At 36.8% G+C, this 23,318-nt stretch overlaps 1 protein-coding gene across 1 annotated transcript in view; it reads left to right on the top strand.

Annotated features, from left to right (window-relative positions):
* The window catches only part of DGKI (diacylglycerol kinase iota), a 341,172-nt gene that overhangs the window by 176,224 nt on the left and 141,630 nt on the right, over positions 1-23,318 (top strand). The window contains exons 21-22 of the mRNA XM_072777355.1: positions 7,683-7,882; positions 13,054-13,116. Coding sequence (XP_072633456.1) covers positions 7,683-7,882; positions 13,054-13,116 — 263 coding nt within the window. The remainder of the gene's footprint in view (positions 1-7,682; positions 7,883-13,053; positions 13,117-23,318) is intronic.

Raw genomic sequence — 23,318 nt, 5'->3', positions numbered from 1 at the left:
TGATATTCTAATTGTATCCTTCTTCATTTATTAACTGGAATATTGTTATGAAGAGTAATTTCACCCATTATTTGGGTACTCAGTTACATAACTTATGTAGGAAAAGTGGGATAACAGATTCTTTTTATTTATATGTTTTCAAAATATAGATTCACTAGCACCTTCTGATGGTGACCATTGTTTTCAATGGATTTGGATTTTTTTTGACACTTACCATTACAAGTTTGGGTGTATGTACCCTCTTCTCACATCTGCGGAGGCTTACAAATACTTGGCAAGTCATTGGGATGCCTGGGTGGCTTACCGGTTAAGCATCTGCCTTCACGCTCAGGGTGTGATCCCGGGGTCCTGGGATCGAATCCCGCATTGGGCTCCCTACAGGAGCCTGCTTCTCCCTCTGCCTGTGTCTCTGCCTCTCTTTCTGTCTCTCATGAATAAATAAATAAAATCTTTAAAAAAAGAAACCAAGTACTTGGCAAGTGAGGTACAGTGGAAGTGACACTAGGTAGCTTGGGATGCTGGATCATGAAAGGCCATGCAGCATATGGAAAATACAGGTCATACTGATGGTCTCTAATTAATAGGAATTTTATACATTCTAGGTAATATTTTTAGCTCCTTCATTTATTTGTTTATGTAATTTAAATTCAGTTAGCCAACATATAGTACATACTTAGTTTCTGATGTAGTGTTCAATAATTCATCAGTTGTATATAACACCCAGTGTAGTATCTGTTCTTATCAGTTTAATATTTGTTATTTAAAATGTCTCCCTGCTTTCATTCATTTAATGTCTGTCATAAATATTTATTGAACATTTGTTGGAACCACAAATACTTATTGAATTCGTAAATGACACTCTGCTACGTAGAACAGTTATGAGAGGGACCCAAAGACAAGCACTGTCTTCAGGGTGCCCACACACAAAAAACACGAGAGTTGTGGTCTGGCATCATAAATTCTGGGAAAAAAGGCATATGTGAAGATAGAAAAAGAACTGAAAGCAGACCAGTGTTTATAAAATGGAAAATAAGCAAAAAATTGCACAGAGGAGGCAGGAGTGGCTACAGATGAGATTGCAAGTATCATTCTATGAGAGAATTAGCCTAAGAGAGCATGGTATTCTAGAGCTCTCATGGTGGTTTAGTGATGACACATACAGTGAAGAAAGACACGTGTGGAGGAGAAAGGATGGGACAGGAACAATATTTTGTAACTGTTGAGAAGGTTGAGAGAGACAGAATGAGACAGAATCAGATTTGTGGTTTAGATAGATTACCTGGATGTCTGTGTGGATGATAACCAGAATCTCTACTGCTGGAGGCAGATTGACAAAGCAAGATGTTGGTACCAAAGTTCAGGTGAAGAAATGAGAAAGCCTGGAAGCCCGAGGGAAGAAAGTGATAATGAAGGTGGGAGGACAGGCAACTTCAAGAGTTATTCAGACAAGGTAACTTATTGTGAAGGGTGAAAAAAAAAAGAATAAATGAATCCTGGCTGGCTAGAGTAGGCCAGTAGATAAATGGTGAATACATTAGAGATGTGGAGAATATAAAAGAAAGATAATATTGCCAAAAAATGAATTGTGGGTTTTTTTTTTACCACATTTTAAAATTTTATTTTAATTCCAGTCTAGTTAACACACAGTGTTCAATTAGTTTCAGATGAACAATATAGTGACTTAACAGTTCTATATAGTACCCAGTGATCAACTGTGTTTTATGGAAGTTAAATTTGGAAACCCTGCAAGACATCTAGGAAGACAGAGGCAATTTGAAATGCATGTTTAGAGCTCAGGGGTTCCTTCCAGGTTGGGAGAAAGGGTTTTGGAGGTCTATCAGATCTCTTTCTCTCCTATCCCATCATTGGTAGGAAAAGGAGAAGAATAATAGTTGATGGAAGCTGGTGAAGAGAAAATGGAATACTAAAATTACGTTGATCATTTTTTCTCTTTATATGATACAAATCATTTAAAAATGCATACTAGCTAACATCAAATGTGTGATTGGATCTCATATTCTAGTGACTTTAGATTGCTTCTAAGATTTAAAAAAATTCTACTTCAAAAAAGCAGAGTTAAATGTAGTGTATATTGCAGTTTTGAACACCCTATGCTCTTTAAAGAATATGGGCATATGTTTCTCTATTTTCATATCCATCTTACCTGACTGCTCATATAACAGTAAACTATTGTTCTGGAAGAAAGAATTTAATTTTCAGAACTTGAGTTACATGTTTCTTAAAACTATTATGCTGATTATGTTTCTAAGAACATAAATTATTTGAAAACCACATCTGTGTAAGATGATTGCATAAACAGAGGCGTGTGGTTATTTGGGTATATGTATATATTTTTGTGTACTTAAAATATTCAGAGTGGCACTTGAAAAGAGATTCAAATAGAATTGCTGGATGGGAAAAGACATTGTTTCTTTTAGGTTCTTTATCTTGTGATTGCAAATTTCAAAACAGAAATCTTCAATTTATTTTCCTGGTTGAAACACATTCCTACAAATTAAGATGATTCTGCATTGGGTGCTTGGTAACCTAATTACCTTTTTTTAAAAAAAGATTTTACTTATTTATTTTAAAGAGAAATAGAGCATGGGAGTGAATAGGGTGAGGGGCAGAAGGGGATGGAGAGGAAAAGGAAAGAGAATCTGAAGCTGACTTCTTGCTAAGCATGAGCTCGACAGGGACTTGATCTCACCACCATGAGACCGTGACCCGAACCTAAATCAAGAGTCAGGCACTTAACCAACTGAGCCACCCAGGTGCCCCAATTATCTTTTTGGATTCTATGCAGACCATAATCAGGTGTTATAATTCTTGTTTATTTCTGCCACAATTTTTTGCCTTTATGATTTTGAAAGTCTTTTCATATTTCTAAGTAATCTCAAACTCTATAAGACAGCCCAAAGCATTATACAGATTGAGGAATCGGTTACCTAATTTGCTATGCAGTATGAAATCCAAAGATTTCAGTCTCCTAAACTTTAAAGAAAGTATAGCCAGCTTTTCTGTTGTTAATTTAAATTCAAATATGTAAGCTCTTTTTTATGTATGAATTAGAAAAGCGAAAGGTTATTTGATGAGAAAAATCACATGGGGAAATTCCCAGGGCTGAAGTTTCACACAATCAAGAGAGTATGTTCCTTATTTCTTCAAGGAAAAAATATTAAGTGGGTGCTTATTTGATAACACACTTAAGAACTGAAAATAAAAATATCAGTCATAATTAAATAACCTATAACTATATATATTTTAATGTGTTTTCTTCCAATTGCTTTATTTGTTTTTAAACATATAAAAATAATATTATAAGTAAACCTCATAGCACAAATGGCTGACTACAAATGGCTGACTACTCCTTCTTGTATAAATATCTCAATTCATATAGTAATTATTCCTTTATGAAAACCTTTCTTTATGAAATGTTTAGGTCTTTGGATGTTTGGTGGTATAAATAATCCTGTGATTAACATAATTGTTCATGAGCCTCTGTTCACTTTTCACAATACTTTCTTATGACATATCCCCACAGAAGAAATTACCGAGTCAGTGACATGAATATTTTAAAGCCTCTTAACAGTTATAAAACTGCTTTCTAGAAATTTTGTTCATTTACTTGCCCAACAGCAATGTACAAGAATACCTATTAAGGAGTAATATCCCATAGGTGCTGGAAATGTGTTAACAGAAACAAAAAGCTATTATAATACTATACCTGATGAAACAGAAGGAGAGATGAGAATAAAATCATGAGTGTTTTGTACATTCCATTATGTCCTCTTAAACAGCAAAAAATGAGAGTAAGGACACATTACTCTTTAACTTTATTGTTACCTTGCATTTTTTTTGAAGTGTGTTTTTTGCATATTTTCATAAGGTATTTATCTTTTATTCTTAATTTCAGGAGTTATTTATATATTCTGAATACAAGTTTTTTTGACAGATGTATTTAGTGCAAATATATTCTTCATTTATTCTTACATTTTATTTACTTAGTGTTTGTTTTGATGAGCAGAACTTTAAATATTCTTCTGAATTCCAATTTTATGAGGTAGGCTTATTTCATTGTTAGGGCTTTTGCTGCTCTTCTTAAGAAAACGTGGTTATTCCAAGAAAGGTCAGGAAAATATTCTCCTGGGTTTTCTTTTTGAAGATTTATAATTTTAGCTCTTGTGTATAAGTCTGTAAATCAGCCCAAGTTAATTTATGTGGATAGTGTAAAGTCCATATCAAGATTCATTTTTTATTTTTTTATTTATTTTTTATTTTTTTTTTCATTTTTTAAAAAAGACATTTATCCAATCTTTTTTCTAGCAGTATTTGTTGAGTAGATTTTTCTAAAGAATTACCTTAGCACCTTTGCCCTTTGATTGTATGTGGTTCTATTTCTGGACTCTATCCTGTTTCACTGACTTATTTCTTTATCCTTATGGCAATGCCACACTATTTTGATTACGATAGCTTTATAGTAAGTCTTCAAACTGGTAATATGAATCATTTCACTTTGCTCTTCTAAGGATGTTGTGGTTATTCTGTCCTTTATATTTGTATATACATTTTAGAATGAGTTTGACTGTGTTTGAAAAAAAAAAAAACCTGCTGAATTTTAATTGGTATTGCTTTGAATCTATAGATTAGGGAAAATTGACATATTAACAGTACTGAGCATTCCAAACTATAAGCATATCTTTCTTCATTTAGCTGTTCTTTAATTTCTCTTAGCAAAGTTTTATAGTTTCATGGCTTCAGCATAGTTTTCAGGTTCTTGCATACCCTTTGCTAAATATATTCCTAAGTATTTTGTTTTCTTCTCTGCCATCTCTGACCCAAGATTGCCATTATTCCCATTGGACAACAAGTAGAATAAGGGCCTGAGTAGTAAGAAAGAGGATCAGGCTTGGAGGAAGATGGAGACAAGTATCACAGGGAGGAATATAGTTTGGAAAGACAGAAGATCTCCTGGCATGAAGGAAGGTTGTTATGGTCTGGATAGCAGGGCAGTAAATGACAGTGGATGCACTTGGTTCCAGGAAAGTCTTTGTTTTCCTATCATGACCTATACTATCAGAAAGGCAATGTTTGAAGTTTTCACAAGAGTAGTCTATGCAAGATTGAACAGATCATTGAATGTGTATCACTAATAAATCACCATATTATTAGCAGTAAAGATTCATTCTAGCAAATCATGGGAATATTTGTGGTTAAGCCTAGACCACCAAGTGATGAAAAATAATTATTTCTAAGAAGCATTTAAAAAACTACCTTTACTCTAAGTTGTTCCAAAAATAACATGGCTATGCTAACAATAATAGGACTGTCTTTATCCTGCAAAGCTATTTACTGTAATTCCTCTTGTGCCTCTGCAGTGATCTTGGATTGATTTTGAAATGCCAATGGGACTGCCGTTGACAGCTGTGGACATGTTTGTGGTATTGCTGCTGTTGTATGTTTGAGGCTGAGAAGATGAGTAAAAGTGCTCCGCAGTGCTGTGCCTTCTCATGCCAAGGGGTTGGAAAGTATTCAAAGTAGTGTTCAATTCTGTTAAACTCAAAGAAGATCTCATCTGGCAGTTTCTGCATTTTTATTTGTAATTAGGCCTAGTCAAGGGTAGCAGTGGGGAGAAGAGATGGTATTTCCAGAACAATGGATGAAGGGATAGAGTTCTCAGCTGAGAAGTACCTGAAGTCAAGGGAAATACCTTAGAAACATTCTGGAGATGAGATAGTGGCTCTAATTTAATGGACTTAAGTGGATCGTTAGATTACAGCCAAGAAAAACCTTTCAGCTGAATAACAAAGGATCAGGTAATAGGCCAAAAAGAATTTTAGTAAATCCTCACTGCATCCTTCTCTGCTTTTTTTGTTCTCCCCAACTAATTGAATAAAATTGTATGTAAAGCACACAACGGAATGCTTTTAACATTATAGGTGTTCAGTAAGTAGTTCTCAGTTTCTATTCTATTTTCTTTCTAGCCTTTTTGCCCCTTTGTGTTTCTTTTCTCTTTGCATTTATAGATAATTAAGTTTCAATTGTTCAAACTAAGGCAAGTACAAAAAAAGAAATTTAAAGCATCAGATAAATACAAATATTTGGCAACTGAAGAAGAGGAAGTTGACTTCACAAATCTTAACAAAGTTTATTCCACATTCACAAAATTGAGACATACAAAAAAAGTTGATAGTATGTTTTAACCTTTTAGATTTTTGAGTGTGTTACTCTTTGACTCCTTTTTAATGTTTATTATAAGCTAATTGATAACTCAAAATGCATAATATAACCTTACTAAAAAATTATTTAGCAGTATCTACTAAAGTTAATTATATATCTCAACTCAATGGCATAGCAATTCTTTTCATTGTATGTACCCAGGAGAATATTTATCTACCAAGAGATAAGTACAAGAAAGTTTACATCAACAAGAGCTACAAACTGGAAACAACTAAATGTTTACCAGCAGAAGAGTAAATAAATGCATTTTGCTATATATTACTGAAAAATAATGATGAGCAAAATATATGAAACACAAAAGAATCATCTAGTATGGTTTATATGAAGTTCAAGTTCTAACAAAATGAATCTATGGTGATAGGAATCAGAGTATTGGTTGCTAACATGTTGGTAGGAGGAGTTAAAAAGTTTGAGAAGGAACACATAGAAACCTGTAAATTATCTAAAGCTTGATCTGGATGGTGATTCACATATGTGTCTAAAAATATTCATCAAGTTGTATAATTTGTGTACTCTTTTATAACCAAAGGTGTATGATTTTCATTCATCCCTAAAAGGTAAATGACACTAAATATGTAATAACATATACAACATAAAAATATATAGTATATAATTTAACATATATAAATGTATATGTTTGCATATACATATATTTTTTTAACTAATGCAGGAAAGTTATGTTAATTTGTTGCTTTTAACAACAGGCCTTTCATGTTGGATTGACTTTCCATTCTGTGGAAATCACGGTGAACTGAGCTCTGTATTTGATTTTGATCCTCAAAGCTGCTTAACTTTTGATAATGTGTTTAATTGAGTTATTAATTGATTGCATTGATCTTATATAGATTAGAAGTAGCTCGAGGAGGTTTTTGGTAAAAAGAAAAAAACTTGCCCAAGTTTGAAAATTAACCAAGGGTAGGCTGCCTATTTAAATATTAATATATTTAATATATAATCTGTAGTTACATATTATAGCATGTATGTATATAAGACATAGGTTACATATACATATATATGTTATGTAATTATATATTTATATTTAAATATATGTTATGTATTTATATTTAAATTAGTATAAAAGCTGTCTTAAACTGTGCTTTATGCCTTTTATTGTCTTTTTTTCTCCTTATATTGATTATTCACTGGGAATAGATAGCACAAAGGACAATTTTGTATTAAAGTAATATTTTAGATTAAGACTGAAAAATACATAAAACTGAAAATGGACTATCAATGAGAATTTTTGGTCAAGCTCATGAAAAGTTTAGAAACTTTATTTTTGATAAGGCAATTTATCCAAGATTTCTCATTCTACTCCTGGCTAGCAATTTTCAATGTGTTTATCAAAGGCCTTTTGGTTATGCAGCATGGTCTTGGGGTTTCTAACCTTTCTGACTCTTAAGAACTAATGTCTAGCTTCCTTTGGCCTCTTGAATTCACAGGCTGCCCTGCAAGTTGGGGGCCATGGGGAAAGGCTACACCAGTGTCGGGAGGTCATGCTGCTCACTTACAAATCCATCCCCATGCAAGTGGATGGGGAGCCCTGTAGGTTGGCCCCGGCTATGATTCGGATCTCCTTGAGGAATCAAGCCAACATGGTACAGAAGAGCAAGAGGAGAACATCCATGCCTTTACTCAATGAGTGAGTCTGCCCCTTGCCTACCTTTGTGAGCACAAAGACCATGGAGAGAACGCCAAGCATGTGCATGGTTTAGGGGCCTTACCATGTTGAGAAAGGAACAAAGTCCAAGAAACAGCAGTCATTGGTTTCTCTGACATATTTTTCTTCATGTTTATTACACAGTGACCACACTCTTCTTTTAGAAATAACTACTATATCGTATACTAGAGAGAGAACTTTTCTGCATTGACCGCTTTGGTATATATTTTTTGGGAGCAGCAGAAAATCATTAAGAGTGATCTAGGGTCATAAAATGCATCAAGATAAATATGCTCTGTTTCATTTTAAGAAGGCATGCTGTTGGCCTCCTTTTTACCCTGGTCACTTGGAGAGTGTTGGTTTCCCCAATAGCAGGAGGCTGGTGGAGCTGGATGTTTGGAGCTCATCTCTCTCCATCTGGCATCCCCTTCTGCCTGTTAGTGAGTTGTCACTTTCCCAATACCCCCATTTTGGGGTCCTGTGGACTCTGGTGTTTCAACTCAATTTTGCTATTCTGAGAGTGGATCCTATTATCTGGATATAACCTAACTCACTATTCAATATCTAAAAAAAAAAAAAAAAAGGTATCCCTCTTGGACCCTTTCTTTTCTTTGTGGTTTTGATGAACTGGTTTGAGATACGGTGATGATAACTAGATATTTAGAGTATATATTCATTCTATAGCACCCCTTCATCTAATTTTGTTAATGGAGAGGTCTACCTGGGTTTGGAGAAAGGGATGGGGAAGGATGGGGATTTGGGGCCTCTTTTTTGGTATCTTCTATATATAATGCCCATATGCCTAATCTAACTCAAGGTAAGGCTGCTTCTGGGCTCAGCCTTGGGTCATTATCCTGTCACAGTGAGGGACCTTCTGAGGTGCTGCTCCTGTCTGTGGTCTGTGATGCATGGTTACTGATTTGTACTGAATGGCTGGCTTCCTGCAGTGCCTATGAAGCAGGGCATGCTTTGCCACATATTTATGGAGTCACTATGACAATCTACAGAAGTGCCTAGAATAAATCAGTGACACAGGTGCCATAGCTCACTGCCAGAACCTGACTTCACCTCTCTTTCTGAGATGGCATATGGTGAGGAATAGCATTAGACAGGGCTCTTAACGTGTTTGCATTTTTTGGCATCTGCTTCTAAGTCTGAGCTGGTGTGAGAGATCCTCTCTCCTCTGCTTCCTCCTTTCTCAAAGTCACTGTGGACATCAGAGTCACTTAGCACTTTCCCCAGACCATTATCCAGACAGCTCATTCAATTGTATTCTTTATTTTGTTTACATTTTGTAGCTAGTGAAACTCCTAGCTCCTTCCCAAGGGTTTTCTTTTCTCTTTGCCTTTAGCTTCTCTTAGGCTGAATATACAACTGGCAACATTTATATGTTAACATTTATATGTTAAAAAGGTAGGATGCCAACAACAGTATATGGTTGACCATATCCTCTCAAGAAATGTTAGCGTTAATCCATGAACGAGTGGTTGGGGAGAAAGCTCTGAAATAGTAAATGAAAAGCCATCTTGGAGGTCATATGGCAGCTCAGGTTGTTTTGAGTCACTTGTAGATAGTTAAGAAGCTATAATAAAACTAAAAGTTCTTAATATCTACAGGTAAAGACTTCTCATCCTCATGCCTGGCGGTGCTATATTTAATAACCTTATTAGACACAGAATTGTTTCTAGGTGCTTAAGTTTCAAACAGCTCTTGCCCTTGAACTGAGAAAGAATTTGTATTTGCTCAGCAACCATATTGTTAATTCATCTGGGCTTTCTTCACATATAAAAACAAATACAAATGGTTGTTTTCTTTTCGTACTTAGACTACGTATGACAGATGATGTGACCGCATAGATTTAGCTGCAGGGTGTTCGAGAAACAGCCTCAACTCAAAAATTGTTCCTTCCCACCAGGGGGCAGTGGTGCATCCACCTAAGCAGCCTCTGGCCTCAGGAAACCTCTGTGAACCACAATAACATGCTTTTCAGTTCAAAAAAGGACACCTGCAAAACTTAACAAAGATATTTATTATTATATATGATGAATAACTATAAAAACACTACATTTTTTAGAAAATCAATACAGATAGCACATTTTCAAAGGAAAACCAAACACCTAGTTATCTTGTCATGCTTGTTCACTAAACCTCAATTGCTCTCCCTCACTGCTCTTGTTCACCCTTTGCAATTAGATTTCTTCTTTCTTTCTACTAGAAATCCTTGTTTTGAAATCTGACTTCTTCCACTGGATTTCCAGGTGGAGTTTTCAGTTTGAGGATTGCCTGGTCATTAAGTCCTTCCTACAAGTTTCTAAAACCTTCTATGTCCCCTAGGCTTTTCTGTTTTGGCCATGGTTGTGCCAAGTTCACTTTTGCAGCTAAGGCAGAGAGATAATTGAAAGATATTTCTTTATTTCCATCCTTCCTTCCCTGTTTTCCTCTATTTTTTTCTCCTTCCTTCCTTCCTTCTTTCCTTCCTTCCTGTTTTCTAAGATTGTTACTTCTGTTCCTTTTGCCTGTCTTCTTTTAGAAGAAAGAGAACTGGCTTCAAATGTCTGGAGAATTCATTTAGAAACCTCTGTAGCTGATAAGGATTGGGCTGGGTGTAGCGAGTTAACTTGGAATATTTGAGAAATAAGTACTGTGATTCCCTAAACAACTGGCTTCCTTTTCCACTTGAGCAATGGTGTTCCTCACAGGTTCGCCTTTCTCTAGGAGATCACATCTGTACTCCAGATTTCACCTATGACAGATAAGTGAATAAATCTCACATCTGTGTTTTCTATCCAGATATTCTTTCTAAAAGCCAGAGACTCATACCCAGATATCTCAGGTGACATCTTTACCTGGATAGCAACCTCAGACTGCAGGCTGAAAATGGGCTTGTTAATTCTGCTCTCTTTCCTTCCCTGCTCATCAGCCAATGAGCCCTTTTCATTCATATTTGTCTATATGGAACCATCTGCCCATTCACCACATCCTTGCCCATCCTTGCCATGGAGTCCTTGCAGTTACCTGCGCTGTTACACACCCCATGTGGTCTACCTTCTATTTATTTCCCACATCTCTCTTTTTTTTTTTTCTTTTTTCTTTTGGCAAAGGTTTATTTATTTATTTTAGAAGGCAGGGGAGGGGCAGAGGGAGAGAATCTTCAAGCAGACCTCCCACTGAGTGTGCACCCCATATCACAAGATATGGGGTTTGATCCCACGACCCTGAGATGATGACCCAAATTGAACCCAAGAGTCAGACACTCAACCACTGACCCACCCAGCCACCCCTATTTCCCATGTTTTTAACTCACAACATCTACCCCCTCTGCTAGTGTTACAGCCTCTGTTCAAAGGCCATATAAGTTACCTCACCACAGCATCACTAAACTATGCTCATGATTCCTTGCTTCCAGTGTCACTGCCCTTCACACAATGCTTTTTCCAATAGACTAATTACAAGGATCTTTCTAGAAAGGTCAAACTTATATTCCTTAGCTTTGTGGACCTTTTGATCATTGCCTCCATCATCCTCATCTTTCACTCCAGAAATCATTGCTATTCTGGGGCAGTGGACTGCCTTGTGCATCCTCATACTTTTGCACTTCTGTCGCTCTTCCAGCCTTTTTGTCTGTTAACTCTTGCTCAAGTTTAAGACTCCATTGAAATATCACTTTCCCTAATCTATCTACTTCTACTTCTAGCCATTAGCCCTAATCTATCTATTCCTGTTAGTGTTCTAGGTTATGTTCATCACACCATTTATCAAGAATAATATAGTTCTTAATTTACGTGTCTCTCTTCCATGCTTAGAGATTCCTCTTAGGGTCCTCAGTGTCTACCAGTATGTCTAAGACATGATTATGTATTGAATAAGTGGGTTGCTCATGGATCAGATACATTTCTCTGAGATCGTATTCAAAATAACATAGATCTAAAAAATATCACCCCCCAAAAAGAAATAGAGGAAATTATCTAGGTTCATATTTATATATTAGTAACATGGTACCCAGGTAAATTTGATTACCCTATTTGAACAGCACCTTTGAGAGAGATCAGAAATATAAAATTTCTCAGGCCGTTGGGGAGATCTTAAGCAAGCTGAAATCCTGAGTTCACTGGTAATTCAGACTACACTGTGAAAGGCGATCATAATATTCAGGGGCAAGATTTTTAGTTGGCAAACTTTGAATTGGGCAACTCGGTTAATTGGATTCCATCATCTTGGCTGCTCAGAAGCATTATTGGTTGTAAATGATAGTCCTTTGAGGAAAACAAGGAGTTGATTCATAGGTGACTATGTGTAAGGACTTACATACCCAGCAGAAAAGAGGAATGGGGCTGCTGTGCCTACTACAGTTACAGAAAAGCTCTTCAAATGGTCTGAGAGAGCGAAGAGAACTATTATGTAAATGTGACAACAAATTTTGGAATTAGTTTTTTAAATTTTATGTTTCATCTTTTGTAATAGCTACTGAAGGTTCTTTATAAAAGAAGAGAGAAAATAGAGAAGTCTATGGCTTCCCTCTTCTACCAAGAGTATGAGTGGAATTACAGCATCACTGTGATGAAGTTAGGCTTTCTTGGTATTACCTTCAGAATCTTCAAAGGTTTTGTTGAGCCATCTTTCCACGATGGTTGTCTTTTGACACAAATTTCCTCCAGAGTTCTGGAGTTAGGAGGACTATGTTAAAGGATTAAGTTTACCTGGACTTTCCTCAAAGATGAGTTTACTGTGCTAGCCTACCCCTCTCTAGTGCGTGTGTGCCTGTATGCATGTGTGTGCGCATCCTCTCCTTGGATGTGCCAAATGACCTGGAGCGAGAGAGGAGCACGCCGATGCCTCCCACCTGTAGCCCTGCCCAGTGTCCGCACTGCTGCCGCACCTGCCCGCGCCCTGCCCCATGCTCCGGTCCGCTCCGTGGCTCACCTGAGAGTCGGCCCTTGCCGTGTGTCCTGTTGGCTTCATCGCAATCACCGGCTTTTTGGATTATGTCCGTGGCTGGCTGGATTTTCCTTTTCTTTTCATTCACTGTGTGGTGATGCACTCATTTAATTTCTGTTTAAACTGTGTATGTCTCTCTTTCTCTCCCCTGGCTTGCTCCCTGTCTGTCCACGCTGTTGTGCTGACTGTCTTCGCTGCTCATTCCCTGCTGCCTCTAGTATGCACCAGGTGTCCGCTGGCGACCTGCGGAGAGTCTCGGCTCCCCCTGGCTCCTTCACCACGTGAGTACAAAGCCGCTCCATTTCTACATTTTGGCCAGCAACCTCATGTCCTCCTGGGGGTGGGGGGGTGGGGACCACCTACCTGCTCCTTTGCCCACCCACGTCTGCTTCTCAGACAAGGACCTGCCAGCCCTGGTTGCCTTCTTTACCCCTCTGTGATTTGAGAAGGAGCTGTCCAGTCCTTTGTGTCCTGTTTGTCTCAGTGCTCTCAGGCTTCAGGTTTAAATTTTTGGCTAACTACTTTAAGGCCCATAATTACATGGGGTTGTATAAAATTCCATGCTAAGCTGTTGGTTCTTCTGGAAAGTTTGTAACAGCCATAGACCATTCTGTTATCTGCAGCTCAGGGATGATGTTGAAGGAGTGCCTACCATCCTTGATTTGTGAACCCACTCCGAAAATTACGTGTGAAGTTTTTTTTTTTTTTTTTTTTATTTATGATAGTCACAGAGAGAGAGAGAGAGAGAGAGAGAGGCAGAGACATAGGCAGAGGGAGAAGCAGGCTCCATGCACCGGGAGCCCGACATGGGATTCGATTCCGGGTCTCCAGGATCGCGCCCTGGGCCAAAGGCAGGCGCTAAACTGCTGCACCACCTGGGGCTCCCACGTGTGGAGTTCTGAGTGAATGCAGATGCATCTGGGCATTATTGGGGGTGGAGAATCCATGGATTGTAATAAAAGATCAATGACTGAAAAAACTGGCTCTGAGTTAGCAAAACACACTTCACCCAGGGTTCATAATTTATACTTAATGTATTCTATGCTTTTATTTTTTCTCTGGTGGAAAAAAAATGTGATTTTTTTTTTTAAGCATTTTGCAACTTTTTAGGTTGTCACATCTGTCTTGCTCTTTCTTCATCTTACAAATACTTAGCTTTTGTTCTGGTTCAGGTACTGTCACAGGTGCTTTACATTAACTACTTAACTAGTTACTCCCCTATCCATGGTATTGTGGTGAATCTGATGCACAAAGAGGTTAAGTAACTTGCTCAGATCACACAGCCAGCAAGTGGTAGACTGGGGTGCAAACTCACATGGTTGGCTTCAAAGTTCACACCTTTAACAATTTACAGTTTTGCCACCTTTCATCTATGTCTTTCTAAGTCCTAGTTGAATCATTGGCTTTTCAAGGAATTCTTTGTTGATTCTTGTTGTATTAATTATGTTCTTACTAGAGCTCACTATTGATATATTTATTATAGTTCTCAAGGTTTAATAGGCTGGTATTAATTACATTAGGTCTATATGTGTATGTGTCGTGCACTAGACTTAGGCTACTTGAGATCCTTGACCATATCTTCTTAGGAATTTTTGTGTCCCTGGCCCTGAACACAGAACTTAACCCAAAATATTCTGAAACCAAACAGAGTCGTTGGTTGGCAGAATGAATGAGTGAAAGAATACACATGTCATTGAACTGTACAGTATCTGTCATCTAGGAATATGCCAAAATGATCCCTAAAATTTAATCATATAATCCTACTTTCAGTCCTAGTCTTATAGATATGCATTTATTCATTCTTTGTTTTTCAAAAACATTACTTTGTAGTTGTTCTGTGTCCACCATTTTGTCCTTGAAATCTAGAGGTGAGCACAACAGAGATCTGCCTTCATGGAACTTAACACTGAGTAGTCAAGGGCACTTGGTGGCTCAGTTGGTTAAGCATCAACCTTCAGCTCAGGTCATGATCCCAGGATTCTAGGATTGAGCCTCACATCAGGCTCCCTGCTCAGCGGGGAGTGTCCTTGCCCTTCTGCCCTTGTGCTCTCTCTCTCTCTCTCTCTCTCTCTTCAATCAATCAATCAATCAAATGTTAAAAAAATTAATTTAAAAAAATTGAGTGTTGAGAAAATCAATAGTAAAATAATATTTAACTTTCAATTAGAGGTTATTCTGGTGTAAATCCTACATTCTACAAAAAGCCTCTTTAATAAATAGGAGTCCAAGGAGTAGCTTTCAGTAATTTTCAGGGGCTAATAGATAGATTTCAAAGAATTGAGAATATCAATAGTAGAGATGCATGTGGAATCTGTCCCATTTCTATCACAGTTTAAGTTTGGGTTGTGTTTTAAGTGTTAGGTTGTAAAATTTAAAGGAGACTCTTTTATATTGATTCCATGTGTGCATACTACAGTAAGATAAACTGTCAATATTGTGATAAGGTGTAACAGGGAAACACCTAGGTGTGGCCACTTTAAACTTGAATGTTGATCTAAAATATTTTATATCTATATATGATATAGTAAATATTATATATTATAGATTTTATATTTATATGTCTCTAAAGTATTAATGAAATAAGCTTTATTAAATTAGACTATTTTAAAAAAAAAACATAAGAAAACACTGTCAAGGAGCCTGGAGAAAAACCCTAGAACAGATATTGTCTTTATATATTATGTCATTGGTTAACAGTTTTGACCCACTCTCATGCTGCTATTTGCTATTTTCAGCAGCACTTAATATATGCATTGATGTTGCTTTGGTCCTCATGAAAGTGAAGACCCCAGTATTTTGAACTAAGGTTGTCTGATTTGGGTTTTTTTTTTTGACCCTTGGTCAGCCATTCTCTGCTCAGAAAAACTCTTCTATGATCTTTTCTGGAGAGAAGCCTCCCTTTCTACTGTTTGATGGTAAATGTTGGGTTTCTAAAGCGACGCACATGGTCTTTCTCTTTAGCTTTCTAAAAACTTTTTTTTTTTGAGCAGTTTATAGTAGTAGCAGTGTAATTAGGAATTGGAACATACTATTAATATCTGTGCATGTGGAAAATTTCACCTTTTTACAAAGAACCCTGAAATTTTATTTTTGATCACATATGATCATGTATGAATCCTGAGTTTTATTCAAAAGTATTTAGTGCTTTATGCAGTAGAACAAAACAAAACAAATGGAGAATTTTACCACAAATCTCATGCATGTAGCTTAATGAATTATTGAGCAATACCTCAATTTAAAAATTTCTTATAATTAAGTGACTTCATAGTAAAGTCCTCGCTGAGGGACACATATGCACACTGAATTTTATAAATTCATGAATGTTATAAATTTTATAAATTCATGAATATTTATGCTAAATATTCCAACTACCAGCTCCTGTTCAGCCAAAAATAGCACAAAGGTATGTAATTGTAAGTTATCTTTCTAGAACTTTTATCCTTCACTAACTGCTTATTAAATTCCATTTTGTATCTGTTCTCCACCAAAATGAAATAATGTAAACCATTTATACTTAATTTTCGTCAATTTTTTATCTTTCAAAAAGTATTGAGTGCCTTCTTTAAATACCAGGGGTTCTGTGGGATACTGGAGATACCAAGATTATAAAGCTAAGGTTTTTGTCTTATAGAAATCAACATTCCAGGGATAGACATAGTTTGTTGCTTATAATAAAATGACAATGCCATCTGATAAGCATCCATGTACATATTCTGGTTGTTTTTCCATGTAAATGACTATGTATTTATTACATTTGTTTTTATTTTTTATTATTTACTTATTTATTTGTTTTAAAGGTTTTATTTATTTATTCACGAGAGACACAGAGAGAGGCAGACACACAGGCAGAGGGAAAAGCAGGCTCCCTGTGGGAGACTGACATGGGACTCGATCCAGGACCCTGCAATCACATCCCGAGCCAAAGGCAGGCGCTCAACTGCTGAGCCACTCAGGCATCCCTGTTTTTATTTTTTATTTTCTTTTAGTATTTAAAATTAACATACAAAAATGGACTTTTTTGGTATACAGTTGGGATTTTAAGGCAGGTATAGATTCATAAAACCAGCACCCTAATCAAGATACAGAACTGCTCTACTACCAACAGAAATCTGCCTAATTCCTGCATCTCTCCTTCCAAACTCTGGCAACCACCAATCACTATAGTTTTATATTTTTGAGATTGCCACATAAATGGAATCATACAATATGTAACCCTTTGCACTTGACTTCTTTCAGTGTAATGTCTTCAAGATTTATCAGTTGTTGCATGTATCAGTCACGTGTTCCTTTTTATTGCTGAGTAGTGCTGAGTAGTATTCTACTATATGGATGGATGCTTCCATTTATTTATCCATTTACTTGTTGAAGGACATCTGGTTCATTTTCAGTTCTAGGCAGTTATGAATAGTGCTGCTGTAACGTCGATGAACAAGTTTTGTGTAAATATAAATTTACATTTCTCTAGGTTAAACACCTAGGAAGGGAATTCCTGGGTCATACGGTAAGTGTATGTTTAACTTCATAAGAAATCGACAAACTATTTTCTAGAGTGCAAATTTTGCATTTCTACCAGCAGTAGGAGAGAGGGAGTTTCAGTTGCTCCACATCCCTGCCAGCACTTGGTATTGCCAGCACTTTAAGATTTTAATCATTTAATCATTCTAATGAGTGTCTTTTCATTATTTGCCATCCATTATATACTACTCGATAAAGCATTTGCTCAAGTCTTTTGCATTTTTTTAAAGATTTTATCTATTTATTCATGAGACACACACACACACAAACACAGAGAAGCAGAGACACAGGCAGAGGGAGAAGCAGGCTCCATGCAGGGAGCCCGATGCAGGACTTGATCCCAGGACCCTGGGATCACACCCTGTGCCAAAGGCAGATGCTCAACCTCTGAGCCACCCAGGCATCCCTTTTTGCATATTTTTTAATTGGGCTATTTGTTCTTTTCCTCTTGAGTTTTGAGAGTCATATATTCTGGATCCAAGTCCTTTGTTAGAGATGTGTTTTGCAAATGTTTTCCCCTCAGCATGTATCTTTTCTTCTCTTTCTCTTTACACAATCCAACTTATCAAATTTTCCTATATATATATGTGTGTGTATGTGTGTTTGGTGTTATATCTAAGAATTTTTGGTTTAATATCAGGTAATAAAATATTTTCGCCTTTGCTTTCTTCTAGTGGTTATATAGTTTTGTTTTTTTTACATTTTGCATTCAGTTCTATGATTTGAGTTAATTTTTGTATAAGATGTGAGCTTTTGGCTAATGTTTTATTTCACTTTGTGTATAGATGTTCAATAGTTGCAGCACCATTTGTTAGAAAGACTGATTTTTCCTATTGAATTGCCTTTACATCTTTATCAAAAATCAATTGGATGTATATATGGAGGCTATGGATATATAAGGATGGATAGACATTGATTTCTGCACTTTCTGTTCTTTTTCATTGATCTATTTGTGTCTTTGTCAATGTCATGTTATTCTGGTTATTGGACTTTTATGTAAGTCTTAAAATCTAATTGTGTTATTTTTCCACTTTATTCCATATTTTAAAAATTGTCTTGGCTACTCAAGTCCCTTTACTTTTCCATATAAAATTTATCTTTTAAGATTTTATTTATTTATTCATGAGAGGCACAGAGAGAGGCAGAGACATAGGCAGAGGGAGAAACAGGCTCTCTGCGGGGAGCCCGACATTGGGACTCGATCCCAGGACTCCCGATCACAACCTGGGACAAAGGCAGATGCTCAACCACTGAGCCACCCAGGTGTCCTACACATAAATTTTAAAATAAACTTTACTGTATCTCCAAAAATTCTACTAGAACTTTGGAACTGTGTTGAGTCTGTAGATCAGTTTGGGGAATGTAGACATCTTTACTCTGATGAGACTTCCAGTCCATGAATACTGTATTGTATCTCCATTTGTTTATTTTGTGCATCATTGTTTTGTAGTTTTCAACATAGAGATCTTGTACATATTTTGTTAGGTATGTGCCTGTGTTAGATATGTGTTGGTTTTACATTTTGGTTACCGGTATATAAAACTACAATGGATTTTCATGTGTTGACCTTGTGTCCTATGGTCTTATGAGAAGTCACTTTTTAGTTCTAGAAGTTTGGTTGCATCCTTGGGATTTTTTACATGGTCACACTTGTCATCTGTGAATAGGAGTGGTTTTCTTTCTTCCCAATCCATATGCTTTTCATTTTTTTCTCTTGTTCCCTTATTGCACTAGCTAGAATTTCTAGTACGATGCTGAATAAAAGTGATTGCAGTGGATATCCTTGCTCTGCTTCCAATATTAGGGGGAAATCATTCCATTTTTTTTCACCATAAAGTATGATTGTTAGTTGTAGATTTATTTGTTAAAGTCCTTTATTAGGACATCTGAAAAAGATTAGGGGACTAGGAATTATTTGTCCTCTAAATGTTTTTTAATCTAATTTAAATTTTTTTAAAGATAGATTTATTTATTCATTCATTCATTCATTCATTCATTCATGGAAGATAGAGAGAGAGAGGCAGAGACACAGGCAGAGGGAGAAGCAGGCTCCGTGCAGGGAGCCCGACGTGGGACTCGATCCCCGGACTCCAGGATCACACTCTGGGCTGAAGGTGGTGCCAAACCGCTGAGCCACCCAGGCTGCCCTCTAATGTTTTTTAGAATTTGCCAAGAAACTGGGATGCCTGGATGGCTCAATGGTTGAGTGCCTGCCTTTGGCGGAGGGCGTGATCCCAGTACTTTGCTATTCTCTAAGTCTCCTTTTTTTTGGTCTTCCAGCCAGAAAGTTAAGGTTTTAGTTATCTTGCTCTACTGAATACTTCCTGCAACTTTGTTCATGTGCAGGACTAAGCAGTGAAAGAGGATGAATAAAAGCAATGTTGATTTATCCCATCCTCTTGGGATTCCTGCTCCTTTTATCAGAGAGGAAAGCTCTCTTCCATTATAATTTTAAGCACCTTATCAATGCTGCTGCCAGGGTGAATGCTGAGGTGTAAGAAAATGGTAAGGAGAGAATATATATAAATTTTTCTGAGCATTCAGAGCCCCTTTCTTTTCCTGAAGCCAGAGCTCAAGGTCTTTCTTGGAGCTTTCTCTACCTACATTTGATGTTCATTTCAGGCTTTGTGCTGCCTGGAGTCCACACCAAGTTTATTGGCAGGAAAAGGAAGGGAGAGTTCACCACCATTTGATGGGATTTTATATTCTGATCTTCTCTAATCTGCTGTTGTCATTTACTTTCCAGATTCTCAAATAGCTGCTTTATGAATCCTGTCCAGATTTATAACTGCATTTATAGAGAAAGAATGGTGTATGTTTACTTACCTTACTCAGAACTAGAATTCTCTACTGCTTTCTAAAAGCAGAGTGCTATATTACTGTATCCCCTTCTCTACCACTGTACCATAGCTAAACTCCGCAAAACAAATCTGCAGAGAAACTACTATATTTCTTGAACTACAATCAACATATGTAAAACATAATATGCCATTTTGCACAACAGGTACAATTTAAACATAAACAAGATATTTCCCACTGCTAAGTTGTGTGGATTTGCTTGTTACCTTGGGGAAGGCAGAGTTGGACACAGATCCATGAAAAAGCAAAAATTGTCATGTTTGACTACAAGCTGAATATGATTCAGCATTCTAAAAGTGGTTTCAATAAATGAAGTCTTCATGGTAAAAGATGAAAGTAAATTGATTTTTGTTCCAAGAAGAGGGGGAGTTTTAGTAAGAGAAAGAGAAATATTTTTGATGTCTTTTTTTAGACAGGTTCTGTTTTGGGTTGAGTTTAAGAATTTTATTGTTGGGAAACTACTCGGATAAAGCCAAGAGTCTCCAGTCTTCATGACTGAAGAAAACACAAACTGGTCATAGGTAGTTTAACATTTGCATGCCGGCCGGCAAAGTGAACTAGTTGATCTTTGAAGTGCTTTCTAAAAGTCTATTCTCCAACTAGTGACATTAAATTTTTTGTTAACATTTTTATGAATTTGTCTAATGTGGTGTAAAGAGTCTGTTTATTCCATTTATTTAATATTGGCCCTATAGTTAGAAAATAAGACTTGATGTGCTTTATTCAGACCCTTTCTCTTTTCCCTTTTTTCTTTCTATAAACTCCACTTTACTACAAACTACACTGTCTGGGAGTAGTAAAAACATTGCCAAAGTAGAAACTTACACGTACATTTCTGCAAACTGTGAGGGTTACCTCTAAAGTAGCCCAGAAGATCTATCAGATATACTTTGCCTGAGAATGAATAAAGCTAAAGGTGGATAACACAGAAACCTTCTTGAGAACCTCAGGATAAAAAGCACTCCTGCACCACTTGAGCCTCCAGAAGAGTGCTTCATGTCTGGGGTGGAAATCTGTCCTGATTCTGATTCACAGATTACAATTTTTAGGTCAGAGTTTCTAGATCTCAAAATCAATTGTGAGGATAACAAAAGTGCCTAAGCATTCAAGAAATTATGAATATATTTATTGTTAAGGCTTTCACTGTTATTGGATCTTAGAGTGATTATTATCTCTGAGTGACAGGATCATGGGTAGTATTTTAGAGGCTTTCTGTTATTTTCTGAATGATTTTAGTGAACACGCATTACTTCTATAAAGGGAGAAAAATTAAAGTTCATATTTTAAAAAGGACAGGAGAGAATTGCTACATCCACAGAACAGAAAAAAAAATGTCATTTACTGCATCTCAGAGTGAGATAGGGAGGCATTAGAGTTAGCTTCAGGCTTTCTGGAATACAAAACTATTTGTTCTCTGAACCACTGAGCAGAGGAAACTGCTAATCCATCTTCTTTCTTTTCTCTTAATCCCACTCTCACATTTTCTGGGTTATCTTCCTGGTGATTTTGCATTCTATTGTCCGGTTTCTTGAACTTTCATAATGTCAAAATATTTGGTGTCCTTTCTGCCAGTGGTATCCTCTCTCCTGGTTGTGTAAAACAGATAAGCCAAATTGAGAATTCCAAGGAAAAGTAAGAGTTACTTGAGCTTCATCTCATACTGCTTTTCAAACTTGAGCCCAGGCTGCAGCTTAGATGATAGTGGTTTTATTTCCTGTGCTCCGCAATGTTCCCCCAAGAATTTCCTCACTCCACTTGCACTTTTATTCCCACTCAGATGGTCAGAAGAGGGACATTAGGAACAGACACAGGAGGTCTCTAACTGGAGTGTCTTCCTCCTTATTCAGTAGCACTGCCCTGTAACATCTTGCCATTTTGAATATTCAGGGGAGCTCTGCTTTTGTTTGTCTGACATTGACCAGTGTTAATCTCTTTGCATTTCATTTTTTCAAATATTAAAATAGAAATGCAGTTGTTCCCCTGGATTTCTATCATCTCCAAAGTTCTGTTATGGTAAAATCCAGGGCATCACCCTTGACTATATGAAGGTCTGCCCCAAAGGGATCTAAGACTTGAGGTAGGCAAGACTTACCCTGGGACATGACAGGGTCATCCTTTATCCTAAAACTGGTCAGGGAGGCTAGGCCCCATACTACCTTAGTACATTTAATTGATATTTCTCCTTGCTGTCAGTAAGAACCCAAGTGGATTTTTTTCATTTAGCTAGAAAGGTAATGTGTGTCTGGTATTATGCTAATAAGCACCTTGACTTGTGATCAAATTTAATGTCTTGATAACTGTGGTAGCAATTGTCATTATTCCCATTACATCAATGACAAGATTGAGAAAAAGAAATATTAAGAACCTAACTAAGAGTATATGCCAGGAAGTGGTAAAGTTTTCTGCTGTGGAGAGGGCATTTAAGACCCTAAATGCCACTGTTGATATAACTTCTGATCATTTTCCTGTGTGTGCGTGTTTATTTTTGTGTATATGATTTATGCATTTTATTCAGTCACACTATGTTAACTTCTTCCTTTTTAAAGAAAACTTGGAAATATTAACTTAGAATTCAGTTTTGCGTGTTTCAAATGTGTGACTCCTTAGTATTATAGGCTTGCAGCTCCAGTGTTATTATAAGAAAAATGTCAGAATGACAAGCCCCAATTAAAAATAAGTTCTAGTACAGCTAAAGAACCCGGAGAGTCTTGTAGAACTGTTAGTAATGGTGTTTGGTCTGTGAACATGGCACCTCAGGAAGGGTCATGCCCACGACTATGGTGGACGAATGAGGCCTATGTTCTTCTCTTAGCAAAGGTAAACACAGATGGCAGCCTCTGGTACAGTTATGTAAGGCATAATACATTTAGGACTCCCTCAACATTTAAAATTGTATCTTGTTGCTTTTAAAATTTATTTTTGGAGATGAATTATTCATGTCTGCGTAGGTGTAGAAACAGTCTTACACTTACGAGTCAGCACTTCTTATAAAGTAAAAGGTCACTTCAGAACTGAAGGGAATATATACCCAGGTGTTGGCTTGAGGTGTAGGGCCTGAGGAGGTGATTGCACAAATCAGCTTCAGAGCCATGGGGAGAGTTTGTAGAAG

Source organism: Canis lupus, chromosome 15 (genome assembly GCF_048164855.1).
Source record: "Canis lupus baileyi chromosome 15, mCanLup2.hap1, whole genome shotgun sequence".
NCBI classification, from domain to species: Eukaryota; Metazoa; Chordata; class Mammalia; order Carnivora; family Canidae; genus Canis; species Canis lupus.
This window is presented reverse-complemented; position numbering and strand designations above follow the sequence as displayed.